We start from the raw sequence: 22,219 nt of genomic DNA on the forward strand, positions 1-22,219 counted from the left end.
TTTCATTCCTGATCCCTGCATTCTAGAATTAAACATCTGACAGTATGCTTTGAATATAATAGGCACTCAAAAAATATGCTCAGTGAATATAAGGTATCCTGATACAGTGCTCTTAATTTTTTTGTAAATTTTTCCTTCCTTAATTCATCCTCACTATCCAAAAGTCGTACTGCTCTTCTGGATTTATACTCTTTAAAATTCCACTATAGGGCTGGGAATATGGTAAGAGTACTTACCTGGTATACATGAAGCCTTGAGTTTGATTCCCCAGCACCACATATATTGAAAATGGCCAGAAGTGGCGCTGTGGCTTAAGTGGCAGAGTGCTAGCCTTGAGTGAAAAGAAGCCAGGGACAGTGCTCAGGCCCTGAGTCCAAGGCCCAGGACTGGCAAAAAAAAAAAAAAATCTGCTATAGAATCTGCTATTTTTGCTTTTTCCTCTTATTCAAGTTCCCTTTTTAAAGTTTTATTGCTCTGTCTTTTTCTTGAAACTCATACACTTGCCATTTCATATTCTTTTTTTTTTTTTTTTGGCCAGTCCTGGGCCTTGAACTCAGGGCCTGAGCACTGTCCCTGGCTTCTTTTTGCTCAAGGCTAGCACTCTGCCACTTGAGCCACAGCGCCACTTCTGGCCGTTTTCTGTATATGTGGTGCTGGGGAATCGAACCCAGGGCCTCATATATACAAGGCAAGCACTCTTGCCACTAGGCCATATCCCCAGCCCCAGCCATTTCATATTCTAATCCTTTGTTATTTTTCAATTTTTGCTTAGCATTTTATGCTAGAAAAAATAGTCTGTTTTGTGTTTGTAATATTTTAATTGCATTTTCATACTAAGGAATTATTGTTACTATGTAATTGATAAATATAATTTTATGTATTGTGTATTTTTAGTCTATTGAAGACAATGAAGTTTATTTGCCTAATGATGAAATTTGGACCTATGATATTGATAGTGGGTTGTGGTAAGTAAGTTTATATTTTAGAATGTCTGATATTGATAAATTCATTATAAATGTTCTAATTGACTACAGGGAATTTAAGAAAATACTTGGAATGTCACAGGAAACTATAAAGTGGATCTGTAATAGAAAATTATAGATGCACTTTGTAGTGGCTGGAAAAGAAAGTGTTGTGATTTGACTGAAATAAAACTATGTGTTGTCCTCCAAAAAACAAAAAACGTTTTTGGTTTGTTATTTGAGACAGAGCCTTGCTATGTATTCCAGGCTGGCCTCAAACTCTTTTTATGGGTATGCTGGTACTGGGGCTTTAACTCAAGGTCTCTGTGCTCTTGCTTCACTTTTTTGCTTAAGGCTGAAAGTCTTAAACCACAGATCCATTTCCAGCTTTTTGCTGGCTAATTGGAGACCAGGCTTTTAAATTTGACTGTCTAGGCTGATTTTGAACCTCTATCCTCATATCCCAGTTTCCTGATTAGCTGGGATTATAAGTATGAGCTATGGTACCCACCTCTGACTTAGAGGAACTCTTATTTTTCCTTTCTCAACCACTCTAGTGCTAGGATTACAGGAGTGCATCATACTGCACCTAGCTTTAAGTAGTTAACGGCAAAGTTATAATCCTCATTGAAGGAAAAAATTGAGATAACCTAGAAATGTATAATAAAACTCATTCTGCAGAAATAATTATATTTAAGTCTGTTATATTTTTAAAATATACACATGCAACTTTATTTTATTGAGATAGAATTCACATGCAATAAAACTCCCCATTTCAAAATAAAAAAAAAAAAAGAAAATACTTGGAACATTTCTGAAGTCTCCTTCTGTTTTCATTCTCTGTGACTGTCCCTGTCCTCTTGCCTCTACATTCTCTCTCCCTTACCATTCTTCTCAAGACCAACACTTTTATTCTAAATCCCATGAGTGAAAATTTTGTTATTTTTGTTTTTCCTGCAGGCTACAATATATATATATATATATATTTTTTTTTTTTTTGCCAGTCCTGGGCCTTGGACTCAGGGCCTGAGCACTGTCCCTGGCTTCTTTTTGCTCAAGGCTAGCACTCTACCACTTGAGTCACAGCGCCACTTCTGGCCATTTTCTGTATATGTGGTACTGGGGAATCGAACCCAGGGCTTCATGTATACGAGGCAAGCGCTCTTGCCACTAGGCCATATCCCCAACCCAGGCTACAATATTTTTACCTTGGATCTTCCTAGTGTTTTTACAGTTTGACTACAATTACTCTGAGAAAGAGTCTCACTATATAGCTCAGACTGGCCCAGAATTCCCCGTTCTTCCACTTCTCCCTCCTAGTGCTAGGATTACAGGCATGGGCATCACCATGCTGAGCTATAATCATGTTGTAATAGAGAGTGACAATATTCATTGAAAAACTACTCAGGGACTTAAAAGGGGATTTTCATTTGCTTTTCTTGTTCCAGGAGGATGCATCTAATGGAAGGAGAGCTCCCTACCTCCATGTCAGGAAGCTGTGGTGCTTGCATTCATGGAAAGTTCTTCGTTTTTGGAGGATATGATGACAAAGGATACAGCAACCGAGTAATACTTTCTTTTAATTCAGGAGTGCAGCAAAATGTAATATTTCATGCATCATTTCATCTCACAGATTTACAGCCATTTTTGAAAGAAGACAACTATAGAAAATGTTTAGTTTGTAAGATATTTTTAAGGAATGGATGGAAAAATATAACAATCTTGTGAATCTCTCCTCTCATGTCTTTCTTGCTTCAGAATTAACACCTAACTACTCAGGAGGCTGAGATCTGAGGATCACTGTTTGAAGCCAGCATGTGCAGGAACGTCTGTGAAACTCTTATCTCCAATTAACCAGCTTTTTGCTGGTTAGTGGTAGACCATTAGCCTTGGGCACAAAAGCTCAGTGACAGTGGCCAGGTCCTGAGTTCAAGCCCTAGGACCAGCACGCACATACACAAAAACAACTAGTAGATAGTTAGTTTAGATCCAATGGGCAAGAGTATGATTAAAAATTATCTAGCATGTAGTCCTAGTTACTCAGAAGGCTGGAATCTGATAATTATGGTTCAAAGCCAGCCCAGGTAGGAAAACTATGAGACTTTTCTCTAATTAGCCACCAAAAAACTAGAAATTGAATTGTGGTTCAAGTGGTAGAGACTAGCCCTGAATAAAAAAATCTCAGGGACAATGCATTGGCTCTAATTTTAAATCACAAGATTGATACACACAGAAAAAGGAAATGATACATGTTCATATGTCTTATATGGATTGTGGGGGGCGGCTGTTCACACACCAGTGTTGGGTCTTGAACTCATACTATCTTTCAGCTTTTACATTCATAGCTGGTACTCTACCAACTCAGCTTTTTGCTGCTTATTTTGGAGATGGAGTCTCTTGGACTCTTCTGCGTAGGCGGAATTCAAACTGTGAGCCACCCCTGTGTCTACCTTCTAAGATGCTGTCTCATTTTCATTAATTCTACAATTTAAATTTCCTAATAGGTAAAATTTTCACCTATTTAAAATAAGAGCAATAGTACTTTTTAAAATCACAGATCACCCTTGATAGAGATTTAATTTTCAAATGCCATGACTACTAATAATATCCTCATCTTTTAAAAGCTTTATTTTGTTAATTTACGAACAAGAGATGGAACCTATGTTTGGAAAAAAATCACCAACTTTGAAGGTCAGCCACCCACACCACGTGATAAGCTTTCCTGCTGGGTATACAAAGACAGGTAATGCCACAAGCACATCTGCAATGTACTCACTGCACTTAGTATGAATTATAGCTTTGGGCCAAAGTAGAGAAAATGAAAATGTATGAATTTTTCCAAGATATAATTATAGACTTGTTCTGATGTTGATAGTAACATTAGTTACTATGGATTACAACTACCTGATAAATGCACATAATGGAAGTAATTGTTTTTGTTTTATTTATTAACTTTATTCAGTTAATTTCCTGGATAGTGAACTACTAGGCCATATTCCCAGCCCAGACTTATTTTTTTTTTAAGTTGTGTTAGGAAATAATAGGACTAGAGACATGACTTGGTTGATAAGGTATCTACCTGGCTAGCTGAGTTCAAACTCTATTACTGCCAAGTAGAACATAAGAAAAATGGCGGCGAGGAGGGGGGAATAATCACAAAAGATATGTTGCCATACACTGGTGGCTCACATTTGTAATCCTAAGTACTAAGGAGGCTCAGATCTGAGGATTGCATTTCACAGCCAGCCGGGGCAGGAAAGTTCCTGAGACCCTTATCTTCAGTCAAACCACCAGGAAAACTGGAAGTGGCACTGTGGCTTAAAATGGTAGAGCACAGTAGCCTTGAGTAAAAGAGGTCAAAGAAAAGGCCCAGAGTTCAAACCCCAAAATTAGAAAAAAAAAATGCCCTTTTGTACCTGTCTGATTTCACTTACCATATGTTTTCAATGCAAACTATGTGGTAGCATGTTTGAGAACATCTTTCCTTTTCATGACTGGATGCTATTCCATTATACACATATTTTGCTTATCTCTTGTTAGTTGCATTCCTTTCACCTTTGACTACAATGAAAAATGTGTCCATGAGCACTGGCATGCAAGTATTATTTTAGTTCCTGTGTCCAATTCTTTTGGTAATACACCAAAGAGTTGAATTGTTATGGTAAATTCTTTTTTTTTTTTTTGCCAGTCCTGGGCCTTGGACTCAGGGCCTTAGCACTGTCCCTGGCTTCTTTTTGCTCAAAGCTAGCACTCTGCCACTTGAGCCACAGCACCACTTCTGGCCATTTTCTGTATATGTGGTGCTGGGGAATCGAACCCAGGGCCTCATGTATACGAGGCAAGCACTCTTGCCACTAGGCCATATCCCCAGCCCCTGTTATGGTAAATTCTTAAGTTTTAAGGACTCCCAAACTTTTCTACAACAATGTACAAACTTCTAGATTTGTCATTGTTACTAATCCTTGTTATTTTTTGGGGGGGGTGTTTTTCTTTAAATAATAGGCATACCAGTGAATACATTTCTGTAGTTACTAATAATGTCATGTGCTTATTGCTCATTTAAAAAATGTTTGGAGAAATGTTTAGTCATATCTTTTGCTCATTTTTAAAACTGGATGTTTGCCTTTCTGTTGTTGAGTTGCATTCTAGAAGACTAAACCTTACCATATATATGTAGTTTTGTTCTCTTGTATTGACATCTGGCTTTGGTGTTGGTGCAATGCTGGTCTTATAGAATGAATTAGATACTGTTGCCTCCTCCTTCCATCTTTTGGGATAGTTAGAGAAGGGTTGATTTTAATTCCTTTTTAAATGTGGGGCAGAATTCACCAGTGAAGCTATCTTGTCCTGGTTTTTCTTTTGGGGGAGGTTTTTGATTACTGATTTAGCCTCCTTACATGTTTTATGCTTTCTATTGCTTCTTGAGCATTTTCTGTAATGTGTTCCCATGAATTTTTATATTTCATCTAAGTCATCTAATTTGTCACATGGTTACTCCTAATATTTTAAATGATCTTTTACATTTCTGTAATTCATCTTTTTCTTTTTATTAATATAGTTTTATTGTGATTAACATGTACTGAGGGGGCTGGGAATATGGCCTAGTGGCAAGAGTGCTTGCCTCATGTACATGAAGCCCTGGGTTCAACTCCCCAGCACCACATATTTAGAAAACGGCCAGAAGTGGCGCTGTGGCTCAAGTGGTAGAGTGCTAGCCTTGAGCAAAAAGAAGCCAGGGACAGTGCTCAGATCCCTAGTCCAGGCCTGGCAAAAAAATAAATAAATAAATAAATAATTGATATACTGAGAGGGGTTGCCATTGCATTCGGGCAATGCGTGCTTTTGTCTTGAGGCCCCTTCCTTCTCTTTCCCCCGGTATCCCCCCTACCATCTGTGTCCACAAGTTGCATAGTTCATTTTCCACATAGTGTATAATGAATACCATGATTGTATTTGTTCACCCTTCCTTCTTCCCTTTCTGTACCCCTTCTTTACTGCCCCTATGAAGCAGAAAAAGAAAAAAAAAAGAAAGAAAAGAGCACACTCAAACAACATTGCCACCACCACCACCACCATAAATCTACCTCCCTTTTTTTTTTTTTTTTTTTTGCCAATCCTGGGGCTTGGACTCAGGGACTGAGCACTGTCCCTGGCTTCTTTTTGCTCAAGGGTAGCACTCTGCCTCTTGAGCCACAGCGCTACTTCTGGCCTTTTGTATATATGTGGTGCTGAGGAATCGAACCCAGGGCTTCATGTATATGAGGCAAGCACTCATGCCACTAGGCCATATTCCCAGCCCCTTCCTCCCTTTTCTTTACAAGTAATTTACCTTTTTAGTTGTTGTTATTTTTGTCATACTGGAGATAAAATCTAGGATTCTATGCACACTAGGCAAGTTTTCTAGCATGAAGCTACATTTCCAGCCTTTTACATTTTCTGTTTTCTTAAAAAAAAATTGTGTGTGTGTGTGTGTGTGTGTGCGCGCGCTAGTATTGGGGCTTGAACTCAGGTCTTTATTCTCTCACTTGTTTTTTTTTGCTACTCTAGGATGGTGCTTTACTACTTGAGCCATACTTCCACTTCTGGCTTTTTTGCTGGTTAATTAGCAGTTAGAGTCTCCAGGATTTTACTGCTCAGACTTGTTTAGAACCTTGTTTCTCAGATCTCAGCCTCCTGATTAGCTAGGACTACAGGCATGAGCCACCAGCCAGTTCTGGGGCTTGGACTCAAGTCTTGGGCACTGTTCCTGAGCTTGTGGTTACTCAAGGTTAGCACTCTACCTCTTGAGCCACAGCACCACTTCTGGCCTTTTCTGTTTATGTAGTGCTAAGGAACCAAACCCAGGGCTTCATGCATGCTAGGCAAGCACTCTACTGCTAAGCCCTATTCCCAGCCCTGCTGAAATTTCAGCTTTTGATGACATCTTTTTTTTTTTGGCCAGTCCTGGGGCTTGGACTCAGGGCCTGAGCACTGTCCCTGGCTTCTTCTTGCTCAAGGCTAGCACTCTGCCACTTGAGCCACAGCGCCACTTCTGACCATTTTGTGTATATGTGGTGCTGGGGAATCGAACCCAGGGCCTCATGTATACGAGGCAAGCACTCTTGCCACTAGGCCATATCCCCAGCCCTTTTGATGACATCTTGATCCCTCCCCATGCAAAGGAATTAGGGAATAAGTTTAAACTCATATAACCAGTTTTGTGAAAATTTTAATTTGTCATACCACCCCACCTGTTGCTGTAAAAAATTCTTTATAAACCCTGTATGCGTTGGGTACCAATGGCTCATTTCTATAATCCTAGCTACTCAGGAGGCTCTGATCTGAGAATTGCTATTCAGAGCCAGACTGGAAAGACAACTTTGTGAGACTCTTATCTCCAGTGAAGCAGCAAAAAGGTACAAGTAGAGGTATGGCTCCAGTTGTAGATTTCTAGCCATGACGCTTTTATCTTCTCCCTGTTGTTAAAAATGAAACAGCCATGCATCTCTTATTGCCTATTGCAAGCTAATCACTTTCTAACATTGGTTTAGTTAGATATTTTTCTTCCATAAACAATGATTTTATAGTTTATTTGACTTGTGTAGGTTGTTCCTGTTAGAAAAGGGATATATTTCAATTTCCTTCCTTCCTTTCTCTCTCTTTCCTTCCTTCCTACCTTTCTTCCTTCTTTCCTTCCTTTCTTTTTCTTACTTCCTCCCTCCCTCCCTCCTTTTCCCTTCCTTCCTTCCTTCCTTCCTTCCTTCCTTTCTTTCTTCTTTTTGTTTTCTTGCTGGCCCTGGGGTTCAAACTCAAGGCCTGGGCTTTGTCCCTGAGCGCCTCTGTGCTCAAGGCTAGTGCTCTACCATTTGAGCCACAGAGAGACACTTCAGGCTTTTTCTGAGTAGTTTATTGGATTTAAGAGTCTTCTGGGGCTGGGGATATAGCCTAGTGGCAAGAGTGCCTGCCTCGGATACACGAGGCCCTAGGTTCGATTCCCCAGCACCACATATACAGAAAACGGCCAGAAGCGGCGCTGTGGCTCAAGTGGCAGAGTGCTAGCCTTGAGCGGGAAAAAGCCAGGGACAGTGCTCAGGCCCTGAGTCCAAGGCCCAGGACTGGCCAAAAAAAAAAGAGTCTTCTGTACTTTCCTGCCTGGGCTGGCTCACAACCTTGATCCTCAAATCTCAGCTTCCTGAGTAGCTATCTAGCTAGGATTACAAGTGTTAGCCACCAGCTCCTGGCTATATTTCAATTTTCTATGAACAAATGAAGGAGAGCTCCTAAACACTGTTCTTTTATACATTTTTTTTCAGATTAATATATTTTGGTGGTTATGGATGTAGGAAACACAGTGAACTTCAAGATTGTTTTGATGTTCATGATGCTTCTTGGGTAAGTAATTACTTTACATTTTAATTTAATTTACTATAGTCTTTGTCTCACAGAAATACTAAACTTAATCTTTTTCAATTATTTTGGCCTGTCCTACAGCTTGAACTCAGGGCCTGGGCACTGTCTCTGAGCTTTTGTGCTCAAGGCTAGAGCTCTACCACTTTGAATCACAGTGCTACTTCCAGCTTTTTAGTAGTTAATTGGAAATGAGCGTCACCAAGACTTTCCTGCTCAGACTGGCTCTGAACCTCAATCCTCACATTTCAGCTCCCTGACTAGTTGGGATTATGTGTGTGAGCCACCAATGCCTGGAATTCTTTCTCAATGTTGTGTTTGTTTGGTTTTTGTTTTTGGTTTATGGTTGTGGGGGCCTGGGTGCTGTCTCTGAGCTTCTCTACTCAAGGCTGGTGCTCTACCACTTGGAGCTGCAGCTCCATTTTCAGGTTTTCTGGTGGTTAATTGGAGATAAGAGTCTCAGGGGCTTTTCTGTTCAGGGTGGCTTTGAACTGCAATCCCCAGATCTCAGCTTCCTGAGTAGCTAGGATAACAGGTATAAGCCACTAGCATCCTGCAACTTTTTCAATTTTTAAGAGTTGTCAGTTTGCCATAGTTGACACTTTGAGAAAAGGTATTTTCACTCAGATTTGGATCCAACTTCAGTCACCCTACTTAACGGTATTAGCACAACTTGGGAAAATTTTATATATTTAACTATAATAGCTATTACTGAGGTGTTGGGATCTGAACGATCCCTTTCTCCCCGATCTCCCAGGGAAAAATGCCTGAACCCTAAAATCTATGAAAGAGCACTCGGCCTTGCCTTCCGCCGGCAGAAGGCCAAGGCGTACTCTCGTGGACTTGTGCTAAGTTGAGGGAAGGTTGCTGAGGCCTCCCCTCCCCCCAGTCCCCTCACATGTTACCAGGAGCGGGGGCAGAAAGAAGGCATCAGGGACACGCTGCGATGGTGGGATGCGTCTCAGCCCCCGAGGGCGGGCCAGAGAAATTTATTACGATGACACAGGCGGAAGGGGAAGGACTTGGGGTGACTGATTGGCTGACTGTGCTGCCACTCAAGTGATCCTGGAACTTCCTTTGTGGGCTGGGCAACTCTATCTTGGTGGCATGCATGTGTTCGCCTCCCAAGGGGCGGGGGCTTCTTTTCTGGTTGAGGCTGAAAGGTGGGAGGGGCTCCCTCCCCCATTGTCCCAGGGCTCGGAGAAGGGCAGCGTCTTGCTCTTGGCCCCCTTCTTCCACCAAGGCCAAAACAGTCCCCAACACTGAGGTACACATTTTTGTTGTTGTTGTTTTGTGCTGGTTGTGTGGTGACATTGTCCAAAAAGAAATGTACTCTTTACCTGACTTATGTGACTGTAATACCTCTGTATATTACCTTTATAATAACAATAAGACATTTTTAAAATATCACTAAAAAAACCCAGTCATTTTTTTTTTAAACAGATCTCTCTATGTAGCCCAGGCTGGCCTTGAACCTATAATGCTCCTGTGTCAACCTCTGTAATGCAGGAGAACAGGCATGTCACCCCACTTATTGCTAAGAATTACTAATAATGTTCATGAATATAACTTCACTATTTAAACTAATTTTTTTCACAGTAAATTCACTTTACCACCCCCACACACAGTTACGCTAATGAACATGCCCCAACATTTCTGGAGAACAAGTAGATATATATTTTTTCATTTACTTTTTTTAAATTTTGCCAGTCCTGGGGCTTGAACTTGGACTGTGTTCACTGTCCCTTAACTTCTTTTTGCTCAAGGCTAGCACTCTACCACTTGAGCCACAGCATCACTTTTGGCCTTTTTGTATATATGTGGTGCTGAGGAATCGAACCCAGGGCTTCATATATCCTAGCCAAGCATTCTACAGCTGAGCCACATTCCCAGCCCTCATTTACATTTTAAACAACTGCATTATTTTAGCTCATCTGCCTTGTTTTTTTTTTTTTTTTTTTTTAAGGTTCATGAGGAGGTTTATTAGTGGGGCCATATCTCCCACGGGAGAGGGAGCACCATGGTGTCTGCACCTTATCCAGGTGGCAGCTTCTCTTTTGGGGTAAAGGGGAAGTGGTTAGGTAGTGAGTAGGAATGGCTCATTAGGTATAGGTGGATCTGGGGGCTAGTGGAAGGAGCTGAGGACCTGAGGCTAGGGAAATGCTAACATTCCCCCATTTGTTGTTTATTAACAACAGAGGAAGGGTACCAGGCTGGGAGTATGGGCAGAGGTTGTTTCTTCTGGAACTACTTCCTGCTGAAAAGGGGCAAAGTAGTCAGGGATCCCTGATTCATCAGTTTGGTTGGTAAAAGTCCTCATCATTTCCATGAGAATGGTTATCAGGGCCAATGGGTGTCATGGTCTCCTCTGGCTACCTCCTGTAGCTTGGGCACATCAAGGAGTCCCTGGGGCTGGGGTCTTCAGGGTCCAGATCTGCACTGGGCACAGCAGTGTAGTAAGAGGATGGCCTTGAACTGCAAGTCCCCAGGTGGTGACCTCGGTGAGGGATGTTATCCTGTTAAAAGAGACTTTTTGAAAAGGTCAGGCAAAAGGCTGACAAGTTCACAGGACCAGTTAACATGAACAACATGGGAGAACACACCCTGGGCACAAGCCAGAAAAGTGCCATTTGGAACATAAACCCAATTGTGGCCCATTACAAGGAAGGAGGAATAACTTTACTGAGGGCAGGAAGGAAGTGTTTAGGGATAGTGGACTGGTTGGGAGTAACCAGTCAGAGGCTAATATATATATATATATATATATGTACAAATAGCGAGTAACAAAGGTAAGAATGCAAGTTTCAGTCCAGATGGAAAATGGACAGGTATGGACATTAGGTGGGTAAACAACTATTCCTCTTGATCTCCCGGCTCTGATTGATTTTGAAAGAGCAAGTTTAAATTGACTCCATTTAAAATGAGACTTCATCTCCTTTTATTCCTCACCATAGTTCCTTGTTGTCAGGATAGAGCTTGTCCTGAAGGTCTAGGTGCTCATTGCTTGGATAGCTTGTCCCCGTTGGCATTCACAGGATTTGAACTCAAGGCCTGGGCACTGTCCCTGAGCACTTCTGCACAAGGCTAGTGCTCTACCACTTGAGCCACGGTGCTGCTTTCAACATTTGGCTGGTTCTCTTGAGCCAAGCTTCCAGTCTGGCTCTTTGCTAGCTAGTTGGGAGATGGAGTTTTAGAGGGATATTTTTTTCTGCCCGGGCTGGCTTCGAACAGCAATCCAAGGAGTCTTAGACATAAAAGCCCTTTTTATTTTCAATTAAAGCAACAGGAGAACAATAGGAGTAGAGCTTACCTGTAACTTGTTGAGAACTGACCAACAAGTACTTGCCAGAGTTCTGATGAAACACTTAGAGAAAAGCAGACTGAATGAGATCCATGTGCCATCAAATCAAATCATTTAACCTTACCTGCAGGTGGAAGAGAACACAAATGAATTAACAATCAAGAGGGCAAAGGGTCATGACAGTGTAAAAGTCCCAGCTTCAGCGGATCCGAAGTGGCTGTGTCTTCCATTCTGAATCAGCAGGCTTCATTAGTCAGGTGTGATGGAGGCAGGCAAGAGAGATTAGTTGGATCTGGGTGAAGCTGTCCTGCTGGGTTGCCTGCAAATTTCTATACAAGACTGGTTAAAGACATTTGAAATCTCCCTGTATTCCCTGGTTGCTTACTCTAAGTACTCTGGCTTTTGTAGGCTGGTGCCCTACTGGTTTAAGCAGGGTGACAACTTTAAACAGATTTTAGAAGGCTTGGGCCTTTAACCATGTTCTACACAGACATGTGGCAAGGCGTAATGGTGGCAGAGCTGGTCGAGCTGTAGCAAGCTCACAGCAATACACCTTCACCGTACAGCATTTGAATTGCAAGGTACATTTGAATTGCAAGGCCACAGTTACAGAGTTTGGGGGGTGGGGGAGGGTTACCAGGAGCTTGAGTCTCCCAAGTCCCTGCCCTGCCTCGAGGAATTCGAGGAATTTTGCATGCCCATTACCTGGGGGATGGGCTCCACCTCCAAGAGTTTTTGGAACTTTGATGGAACCAAGATGGCACTTGCTAAAATCAATTCTATTGTCAGCACCATGTGGTCAATGCTAGAGAAAACAGTATTTAGCCAACAACAAGCAGAATTTAACCAAATCTCCAAGCTTAACAAACTCAATCAAAGCAGATGTTAAACAAATATTGGTCCCTTTGGAAGCTAGTACCAGCCCATCACAGGTAGGCAGGCAGAGAGAGAGGCAGAGAGAGAGAGAGAGAGAGAGAGAGAGAGAGAGAGAGAACTCCATCTGCCCGAGGGCTCATAGAAGTTATGTAAGTCCAAATTTGTAAGATTGGGCTCAAACTTGAGCAGCTTTCCTGAAGCATTTTAGACTGTTCCCCACTTGATGAGTGACCAGTGGAGCTGAACTAGAGATCAGTTGACTCCAAACACCCACAATTGCTGATTCCCTTGACCTAGCCCAGTGGCTTAAGGTCGGTGGCCCAGTGGCCTTCCCTGGGAGTGGGGCTCGGAACTTGGAGCCAAGATTTCGGCGGCCCAGTGGCCTTATGGAAAATCGGATCCAAGCCCCCGGTAATGGTCACTCACCCTGGTTGGAGGTTCAAATCTGTCGTTATTGTGGTGGATGGAAGTAGAGCGCTCGGTCAGAAGTTACCTCGGTGGTTGTCTGGGTGGGCTTAGGACAGCAGAATAGGTCCCGGAGGCAGCTTGGACCCCCCAGAAATGGGGGAGCAAATCCACCAGGATACCTATTACGGGTTTCGGCACCAATGAAAGCATAGGTATTGCCATCCCAGAGGACCATGTGGAGATAATCACAGACAGGAGAAGAAGGTTCATAAGGAGGTTTATTAGTGGGGCCATATCTCCCATGGGAGAGGGAGCACCATGGTGTCTGCACCTTATCCAGATGGCAGCTTCTCTCTGACTTGTATTTCTGACTAGAGAAAAAAGCTAGAATAGTGTGAGAAGACTTTAGAACCTATAAGATGCTAAAACAATATAACTGTTAAATCCCTTTCTAATAAAGAATTTTGTTTCTAGAAGGTAAATAATTAACTTAGCATGGTGATACATATCTGATCACAACATTTGAGAAGCTGAGGTAGAAAGAATAAAAGTTACAAGCTATCTTAGGGCTATATAATGAGATGCTGTCTCCCAAAAAAAAAAAAAAGAAAAAAGGAAGAGGAGAAGAAAAAAGGAAAAAGATGAGCAGGAGCAAGAGAAAACATACTGTTTGGGAAAAAAGAAGTGATTGGAATTATTTTTTTTTTCTTTTAGATATCCGATTCATGGCCCTCTACAATTTCCCATAACAAAGATTAGGCTCTCAGCCTGTACTTTAAGGAAACAGATTTCAACATGTAAATAATCATTCTCTTCCCTGAAACTTATGAAAAGACAATTCTTTCAGAGAATTGAAATATTGGCGAAGAGTAAGCTTAGGATTCACTTCAAGCAATACCTGAGAAATTGCCCAGCAATGCTTCTAGTCCTGGGACCATACTTTGTGGGGCAGTGTGTGCAGTAGCTTTATGACTAACACCAAAATCTATTTTTGTAAGGTATCTAGTAATATTTACCACAATATATGACAAACTGTAATGGATAATATAAAAATTATAGCACTATTAAATATTCTTAATTTTTCTGTTTTAGGAAGAACAGATGTTCTGGGGATGGCATAATGATGTCCATGTATTTGACACAAAGACACAGACATGGTTTCAGCCAGAAATTAAAGTAAGTGTTATAAAAATGTTACCTTTATACTCATATAGTCATTGATATTTTAAAAATCTGTTTTAGTACTAAGTTATTTAGATTTTAGTAATTGTGTTTGTAGTCACATTCAGAATAGTTTTTGAGTGCTATCACCAATACCACTTTTTATTTTTTTTAATTTAATTTATTTATTAATTGAACACAAATTTTTTGACAAAGTGTTGTGCAAAAAGGGTACAGTTACATAGTAGGGTAGTGTGTACATTTCTTGTGATATCTTACGCCCTGTTTTTCTATCCCTTCTCTAGGTCAGGTAGACATATATACAATATACAATGTATCAAGAACAGGGCTGGGGATATAGCCTAGTGGCAAGAGTGCCTGCCTCGGATACATGAGGCCCTAGGTTCGATTCCCCAGCACCACATATACAGAAAACGGCCAGAAGTGGCGCTGTGGCTCAAGTGGCAGAGTGCTAGCCTTGAGCAAAAAGAAGCCAGGGACAGTGCTCAGGCCCTGAGTCCAAGCCCCAGGACTGGCCAAAAAAAAAAAAAAAAAAACCAAAAAAACAAAAACAAGAACAAATACAGTAGCCACGTGGCCACGCCCAAGAAAGTTCACCTAAGGCTTTAAATGTAATGTCAATATTAGACAATATGTCAACAGTAGTCTTATATGAACGTACATACATAGCTTTTGAGCTATTGTATTCCCCTGTACTTTTTTTTTTAAATCATATTTTTCTCCAGGTCAGATAGGATTCTCGAGGAAAAAAAATCTTTTAAAGAGTGCCATCATTGTTCTTTACCCACAAGTATAATGCCCAATTTAATGAAAGCTCTTTTTAAAAATTTTTAAAATTTTATTGTTAAGGTGATCTACAGAGGGGTTGTCATACTTGCTACCCCCTTCTTCATTTTTCTCCCACCTACCCTTCCTTCTCCCCAACCCATCTACTCCTACCCCCACCCCCCACTTTTTTTTTTCTTTTCTGATGATGGACATTGTCATTCTAATCTACAAAGCTTATGAACTCTATGAACATTAACAATAAAACAATTTCTTCTGGGTCGGGTTATATGTTCATTCTTTCCTTTTGCCTAGTATCATCTGTTCCTTCTTTTTTCCCATTTCTTCCCTTCCCCCACTCCCCTTGAATTTCTTAGTTTGCTTTCACCAATGTCCATTGCAGCTGTTGGGACCCTCTACTGTATTTTTTTTTTTTTTTGCTCAGATTCTTCCCATCTTCCCTCAGATGTGTACATGTATACACCATATGTGAGGTAAAGAATATAGACTCCCCTAAATACTATAAGACACATTAAGGAGAGGTCCTTTGTTTCCTTATCTTTGGAGTTCTTTTCAGTCTGTATATTATTTTATGTACATATGAAGAGCTGCTTGGGTCTTACTATTTGGTGTTTTTCTCCCAAGACTGTCTTCTTTTGGTCTCACTGTGTATTGATATCTTGGGTCCTGTTTGCTTTGTCATATCTCATTGATTCTAACACCCGCATATCAGGGAGACCATGTGTCATTTGTCTCTCTGGTCTTGGCTTGTCTTGCTCAACATGATTTGTTCTACTTCTGTCCATTTCCCTGTGAATGCCATTATTTTATCCTTTCTAATGGCTTTGTAAAATTCCATTGTATATAGGTACCACATTTTTTTTTTTTTTTTTTTTTTTTTTGCCAGTCCTGGGGCTTGGACTCAGGGCCTGAGCACTGTCCCTGGCTTCTTCTTGCTCAAGGCTAGCACTCTGCCACTTGAGCCACAGCGCCACTTCTGGCCATTTTCTGTATATGTGGTGTGGGGGAATCAAACCTAGGGCCTCATGTTTACGAGGCAAGCACTCTTTCCACTAGGCCATATCCCCAGCCCCACCACATTTTTTTTTTGATCCATTCATCTATAGTGGGACATCTGGGTTGTTTCCATATCTTGGCTATTGTGAACAGTGCAACAATGAACATGGAAGTGCAGGTGTCCTTGTTGTATCCTGGATCCTGTTGTTCAGGACAGATGTCTAGGAGCAGTATGGCTGTGTCATAGGGTATGGGTATGTGTATGTGGAGTTTTTGAGGAACCTCCAGACTGCTTTACAGAGTGGTTAAACTAGTTCACATTCCCATCAACAGTGCAGTAGGGTTCCTCTTTCTCTGCGGGGTCCCCTCCAGTATTTGTTGTTATCTGAGTTCAGAGTGTAGGTCATTCTGACTTAGGGTTGTTTTTATTTGCATTTCTTTTATGGACAGGCCTGAGCACTGTCCCTGGCTTCTTTTTGCTCAAGGTTAGCACCCTGCCGCTTGAGCCACAGCACTACTTCTGGCCATTTTCTATATATGCGGTGCTGAGGAATCGAACCCAGGGCTTCATGTACATGAGGCAAGCACTCTTGCCACTAGGCCATATTCCCAGCCCTCTTTGACATTTTTACTTCTTCTAAGAAGTCTCCCTTTAGCTCCCTTGCCCATTTAGTGATTGGCTTATTAGTTGGGAGGGATTAGTTTCTTTTTTTTAATTTTATTTTGGCCAGTCCTGGGCCTTGGACTCAGGGTCTGAGCACTGTCCCTGGCTTCTTTTTGCTCAAGGCTAGCACTCTGCCACTTGAGCCACAGCGCCACTTCTGGCCATTTTCAGTATATGTGGTGCTGGGGAATTGAACCCAGGGCCTCATGTATACGAGGCAAGCACGCTTGCCACTAGGCCATATCCCCAGCCCAGGGATTAGTTTCTTGAGCTCCTTGTATATGATGGATATTAGGCCTTTGATGCATTGCCTGTGAAGATCTCCCATTTTGTTGGCTGTCTAATGAAAGCTCTTTTTATTTTTTTAATTTATTTATTTATTAAACAAAATTTTTTTGACAAGGTGTTGTGCAAAAGGGGTACAGTTACATAGTAGGGCAGTGTGTACATCTCTTGTGCTATCTTACACCCTGTTTTTCTTTCCCTTTCCTAGGTCAGGTAGACATATATACAATACACAATGTACCAAGAACATATACAGTAGCCACATGGCCTACGCCAAAGAACATTCGCCTAGGTCTTTAAATGTAATGTTTACAATAGACAGTATGTCGACAATAGTCTTATTTGAGCGTACATACATAGCTTTTGGAAAGCTCTTTTTTTTTAAAGTCCTTTTATTGGAACTGAAGACATGGCTCAAGTGATAGTGTTCTACTTGAGTGAAAATTCAAGTGAGAGCATGACACGCTAAGTTCAAGTCCCAGTATTAGCTCACACAAAAAACTTAAAAAGTTTTTTGATAGCCAGGCACTGGTGGCTCATGTCTGTAATACTAGCTATTCAGGAGGCCGAGGTCTGAGGATTGCAGTTCAAAGCCAACACAGGCAAGAAATCCCATGAGACTTTTATCTCCAATTAACCACCAGAAAACTGGAAATGAAGTTGTGGCTCAAAGTGGTAGAACACTAGCCATGTGCAGAAAAGCTTTGGGACAGTGCCTAGATCCTGAGTTCAAGCCCCATGACAAAAGAAATGTCCTTTGGTAATAAAGTTTGTATTTATTTTTTTCTGCCCACTACCATCCCAGTCCTGGGGCTCAAAGCTAAGGTCTCTTCCCGTGCGACTCAAGCACTCTTAAGACGAAGCAACATTCCCAGCCCGACACCCATGTTTTTATAAGCCTTTGGAATCATAGCCATATACAATTACAGCATGACAAAAATATCTTTTCAATATTCTTTCATTTTCAAGTAACCAAGACAGGGGCTGGGAATATGCCTTAGTGGTAGAGTGCTTGCTTTGCATGCATGAAGCCCTGGGTTCAATTCCTCAGCACCACATAAAGAGAAAAAAAACAGAAGCGGTGCTGTGGCTCAAGTGGCAGAGTGCTAGCCTTGAGCAAAAAGGCAGCCAGGGACAGTGCTCAGGCCCTGAATCCAAGCCCCAGGACTGGCAAAAAAAAAACAACAACCCAAACACATCAAGTAACAAAATCAAATTCCAAATAATTTAAGCAATTTGGAGTGGCTCAAACAATGAAAGAACCACTAGGAGCAGCACCCCAGTAATTGAACAACATTACTCCAAACCACTGTCACACTCTCTCATATCTGTAGTCCTAGCTACTCAAGAGGCTGAAATCTAAGGATCACAGATTGAAGTCAGCCCAGGCAAGAAAGTCTGTGAGACTCTTATCCCCAATAAACTACTCAGAAAAGGCCAGAAGTGGTACTGTGGCTCAAGTGGTAGAGTGCTAGCCTGCTGGCATTGAGCAAAACAAGCTCAAGGACCCAGCCTAAGCCCTGAGTTCAAGCCTCAGGACCAGTAAAAAAAATGTTATTGCAAAAATGATGTACAGAGGGGTTACTGTTTCATAAGCCAGGTAAAGAGGATATTTCTTCTTGGATAATGTCGCTATTTTCTTCTCTCTCCCAGTTTTTCCCTCCTGACCCTGCCCTCAGTTGTATAGTTCAATTTCAACAGTGTCTCTACTGAGTACCACTGCTGCATTTGTTCATCCCTTGGCCGGGGGGGGGGGGGGGGAGGGGGGGGGATGGTGTGTGTGTGTGTGTGTGTGTGTGTGTGTGTGTGTGTTTACCATGGGGCTTGAACTCGGGACCTGGGCACTGTCCCCATACTTTCATGCTCAACTCTAGCATTCTACCACTTGAGCCACAGCTTCACTTCTGGCTTTTAGGTATTATTTTAAATTGGAGATAGAGTCTCACACATTTTCCTGCCTGGGCTGGCCTCCAGCAGGGATGCTCAGATCTCAGCCGCCCAAGTATCTAGGATTACAGCTGTGAGCCGCCTGTGCCCAGCCGGTCCTCCAAATCTTATTCATTCATCTACCCTTCTTACCCTATTACATTTTCTTTCTTGCCAACTCAAAACTTTACAGAAGAGAAAATATCTGCTGTATTTATTGAAATCAAATATAGAGAATTCTTTTTAATGTTAAGAGTTTTAGGAAGAAGGGCTGCGGGTGTGGCTCAAATGGCAGAGAGCCTTCATAGCAAGCTTGACACCTTGAATTCAAACCGCAGTACTGAAAAAAGAAGTGTTTTTGTTTTTGTTGGTTTTTTTTAGGATCAATTCCACATTTATTTACTGGACTTATAAATACATGAAAAAAGTTTTAAGAAGAGATAAAATACTGTTTGGCCTAAGCCAATAGTAAACTAGTTTTTGTTCATTTGAGGATCATAATGAATATTTTAGAGTCTCTGAGCTCATCACGTCCTATACTGTCACTCCTAATATAGTTGTATGTATGTGTGAAAGAGATAGCTTTTATTTGATTTTTAAAATCTTTATATTTTAAGCTGATCTTTATGAAATTTTATTTTATTGATAGTGTAAGGCCCTAAAACACCTTTAAAAGTAGAAATTAGGGTGAATACGATTTATTAAGAGTGGTATTTTTCCACAATTATTTCTTAGGATGAACTTTGCCTTTGGTTTTAATTGAATTACCTAAGTAAGGGCATTTCTCATACTGAGCATACAAATGTGACTGTTATGGATGTTTCTGTTCTGATCTCTACTTGCAGGGTGGACTTCCACCACAGCCACGAGCAGCGCATACGTGTGCAGTTCTTGGAAATAAGGGTTATATCTTTGGTGGACGTGTTTTGGTTAGTGTTTTCAATAGAAATAGCATTTTAAAATGATACTTTTTTTAAAATGATACTTCTTATAAAAATTTATCTTGGGGCTGGGAATATGGCCTGGTGGTAGAGTGCTTGCCTCGTATACATGAAGCCCTGGGTTCAATTCCTCAGCACCACATATATAGAAAAAGCCATAAGTGGTGCTGTGGCTCAAGTGGTATAGTGCTAACCTTGAGCAAAAAGAAGCCAGGGACAGTGCTCAGGCCCTGAGTTCAAGCCCCAGGACTGGCAAAAAAAAAAAAAATATATATATATATCTTATGATTTTGTAGAACAGTGGAAAACTCTTAATAATGTAGAGATTTAAATGGCATTTGATAGTAATTTATGTATCTTCTATTTCCAAACCAGACCATATACAGGCAATCACAAATGATTATAAATCATATGCTAATGAAAAGAACCCTTCACTTCTGTAAAAGTGTAGAAAAATATTATTTTCTGATCATCTAAACCCTGTTACTTTAAACTTAATTCCTTTCACTTTGATACATTAATTTCAGAACTCTATGTTAATTTTAATGCCTAAATTATTCCCAGTATTCAAATTCTAATGCTAGGTAAAATAGAGAATAGTATGTTTTTTAGTCTGAATTTATTTTAAAACTAACATTTGTGCCCATAAATGATGTAAAAACACTGTCCAATTTAACACACCTTTATTTTAGCAAACGAGGATGAATGACTTGCATTATCTCAACTTAGATACTTGGATTTGGTCTGGAAAGTAAGTTTGAAATCAATGTTTTATATAATCTGTAGCTGTGTGTTTGTGTATCCCAGTAATCCCAATTTCATTTCCTATGATTAAGAGACTATTTTTTAGATTATATGTCTAAGCAAGGAATAAAAGGTTTAAAGAGTTTTTTCAATCAAATTTACCCTTTCTATCTTATTTTTTCTTAACCTCCTCCCCTATTTTTTGAGGTTGTGCTGCTGTGTAGCCAGGCTGATCTTGAACTCATAATCATCCTGCTTCAACCTCTCAATTGCTAATCGTAATATTTACTCAATAAAAGTAAATGAAAGTAAAGTGACTCAATGTAATTTGTTTTTATAAATATATAAAGCTGGGCTGGGAATGTGGCTTAGTGGTAGAGTGCTTGCCTAGCATGCATGAAGCCCTGGGTTTGATTCCTCAGCACTACATAAACAGAAAAAGCCAGAAGTGGCGCTGTGGCTCAAGTGGCAGAGTGCTAGCTTTGAGCAAAAGGAAGCCAGGGACAGTGCTCAGCCCTGAGTTGAGGCCCCAGGACTGGCAAAAAAAATCATAAATATATAAAGCTGTATAAAACTTGAAAATACTGAAATACTTTTGGCAGTTATACCAGTAGACTAAAATAAAAACATTAACAACAAGACTTACAATATCTTTGAGGAGATCAGCTAAAAACACAAACTGAAACATGGAACAACAGCAAAAAAAATTATGGGCATGAAAATAATTATGTTGAAAAACTGGGGAAGAATATTGTTTAAGAAATAAGAATGAGGCCATGTGTACATTATTAACTGAGAAATGGCTTTTATTTCTAGTCTGCATTCTTGGTTCAATCGGACTGGACATTAAATGAAAAGAAATTGCTTAAATTCATTTCAGAATTGAAGAATATTTTTAAACATCCCACCTCATACACATAGGACTAGTAAGATTAATTCCTATTGGAGTTGTGAGAACAGTCTTTTTTTCTTTATGATCTAAGGTGAGTATGGAGGTACTTGCCTGTAACCCTAGCACGCAAGAAACTGACACAGGAGGATCATGAGTTGAGGCCAGCCTAGGATACATAGTAAGACTCCGTCTAAAAAGAAAAGAAAAAAGAAAGATCTGGGAGGACTAAATATCTTTTATTTTGTCTAACACAGTACTTAAGATTTAATTTTTAACCCTTTTCTCAGGATTTCTATTAATGGAGAAAGCCCAAAACATCGGTCATGGCATACTTTAACACCAGTAGCTGATGATAAGCTTTTCCTATTTGGTGGACTAAGTGCAGATAATATTCCATTAAGTAAGTAAAGTTTATCATACTATGTTGTCTCACTTTTTTCTTAATTGTATTTAATAAGTATGGTGAATAAATCTTTTTCTCTCTTTGTCTTCAACTCTTCTTGCATTGAATTTCAGTGGTAGAATATCTTGGGTTCAATCCTGAACACAAACACACGCAGAGGGGCAGAAACTTCTTTGCTTTTGTACTCAGTTTCCTAAGTATAGAGGAAAGGAAATATGATAAACCTAGCTAAATTAAAGCCTCTTTCCAGGGCTGAGAATATGGCCTAGTGGCAAGAGTGCTTGCCTTGTATACATGAAGCCCTGGGTTTGATTCTTCAGCACTGTATATGTATACAGAAAAGACCAGAAGTGGCACTGTGGCTCAAGTGGTAGAGTGCTAGCCTTGAGCAAAAAGAAGCCAGGGACAGTGCTCAGGCCCTAAGTTCAAGGCCCAGGACTGGCAAAAAAAAAAAAAGCCTCTTCGCA

At 40.7% G+C, this 22,219-nt stretch overlaps 1 protein-coding gene across 3 annotated transcripts in view; it reads left to right on the forward strand.

Annotated features, from left to right (window-relative positions):
* Klhdc1 (kelch domain containing 1) overlaps positions 1-22,219 on the forward strand; it is a 51,065-nt gene that overhangs the window by 10,444 nt on the left and 18,402 nt on the right. For 2 of the 3 annotated variants that reach the window (XM_048362284.1, XM_048362286.1), the window contains exons 2-9: positions 895-965; positions 2,411-2,564; positions 3,587-3,705; positions 8,255-8,333; positions 14,026-14,109; positions 19,618-19,701; positions 20,406-20,464; positions 21,637-21,749. In XM_048362284.1, the coding sequence (XP_048218241.1) occupies positions 895-965; positions 2,411-2,564; positions 3,587-3,705; positions 8,255-8,333; positions 14,026-14,109; positions 19,618-19,701; positions 20,406-20,464; positions 21,637-21,749 (763 nt within the window). The remainder of the gene's footprint in view (positions 1-894; positions 966-2,410; positions 2,565-3,586; positions 3,706-8,254; positions 8,334-14,025; positions 14,110-19,617; positions 19,702-20,405; positions 20,465-21,636; positions 21,750-22,219) is intronic. The other variant, XM_048362285.1, reaches the window with a different exon arrangement.

This window comes from Perognathus longimembris, chromosome 14, assembly GCF_023159225.1.
Source record: "Perognathus longimembris pacificus isolate PPM17 chromosome 14, ASM2315922v1, whole genome shotgun sequence".
Taxonomy (NCBI): domain Eukaryota; kingdom Metazoa; phylum Chordata; class Mammalia; order Rodentia; family Heteromyidae; genus Perognathus; species Perognathus longimembris.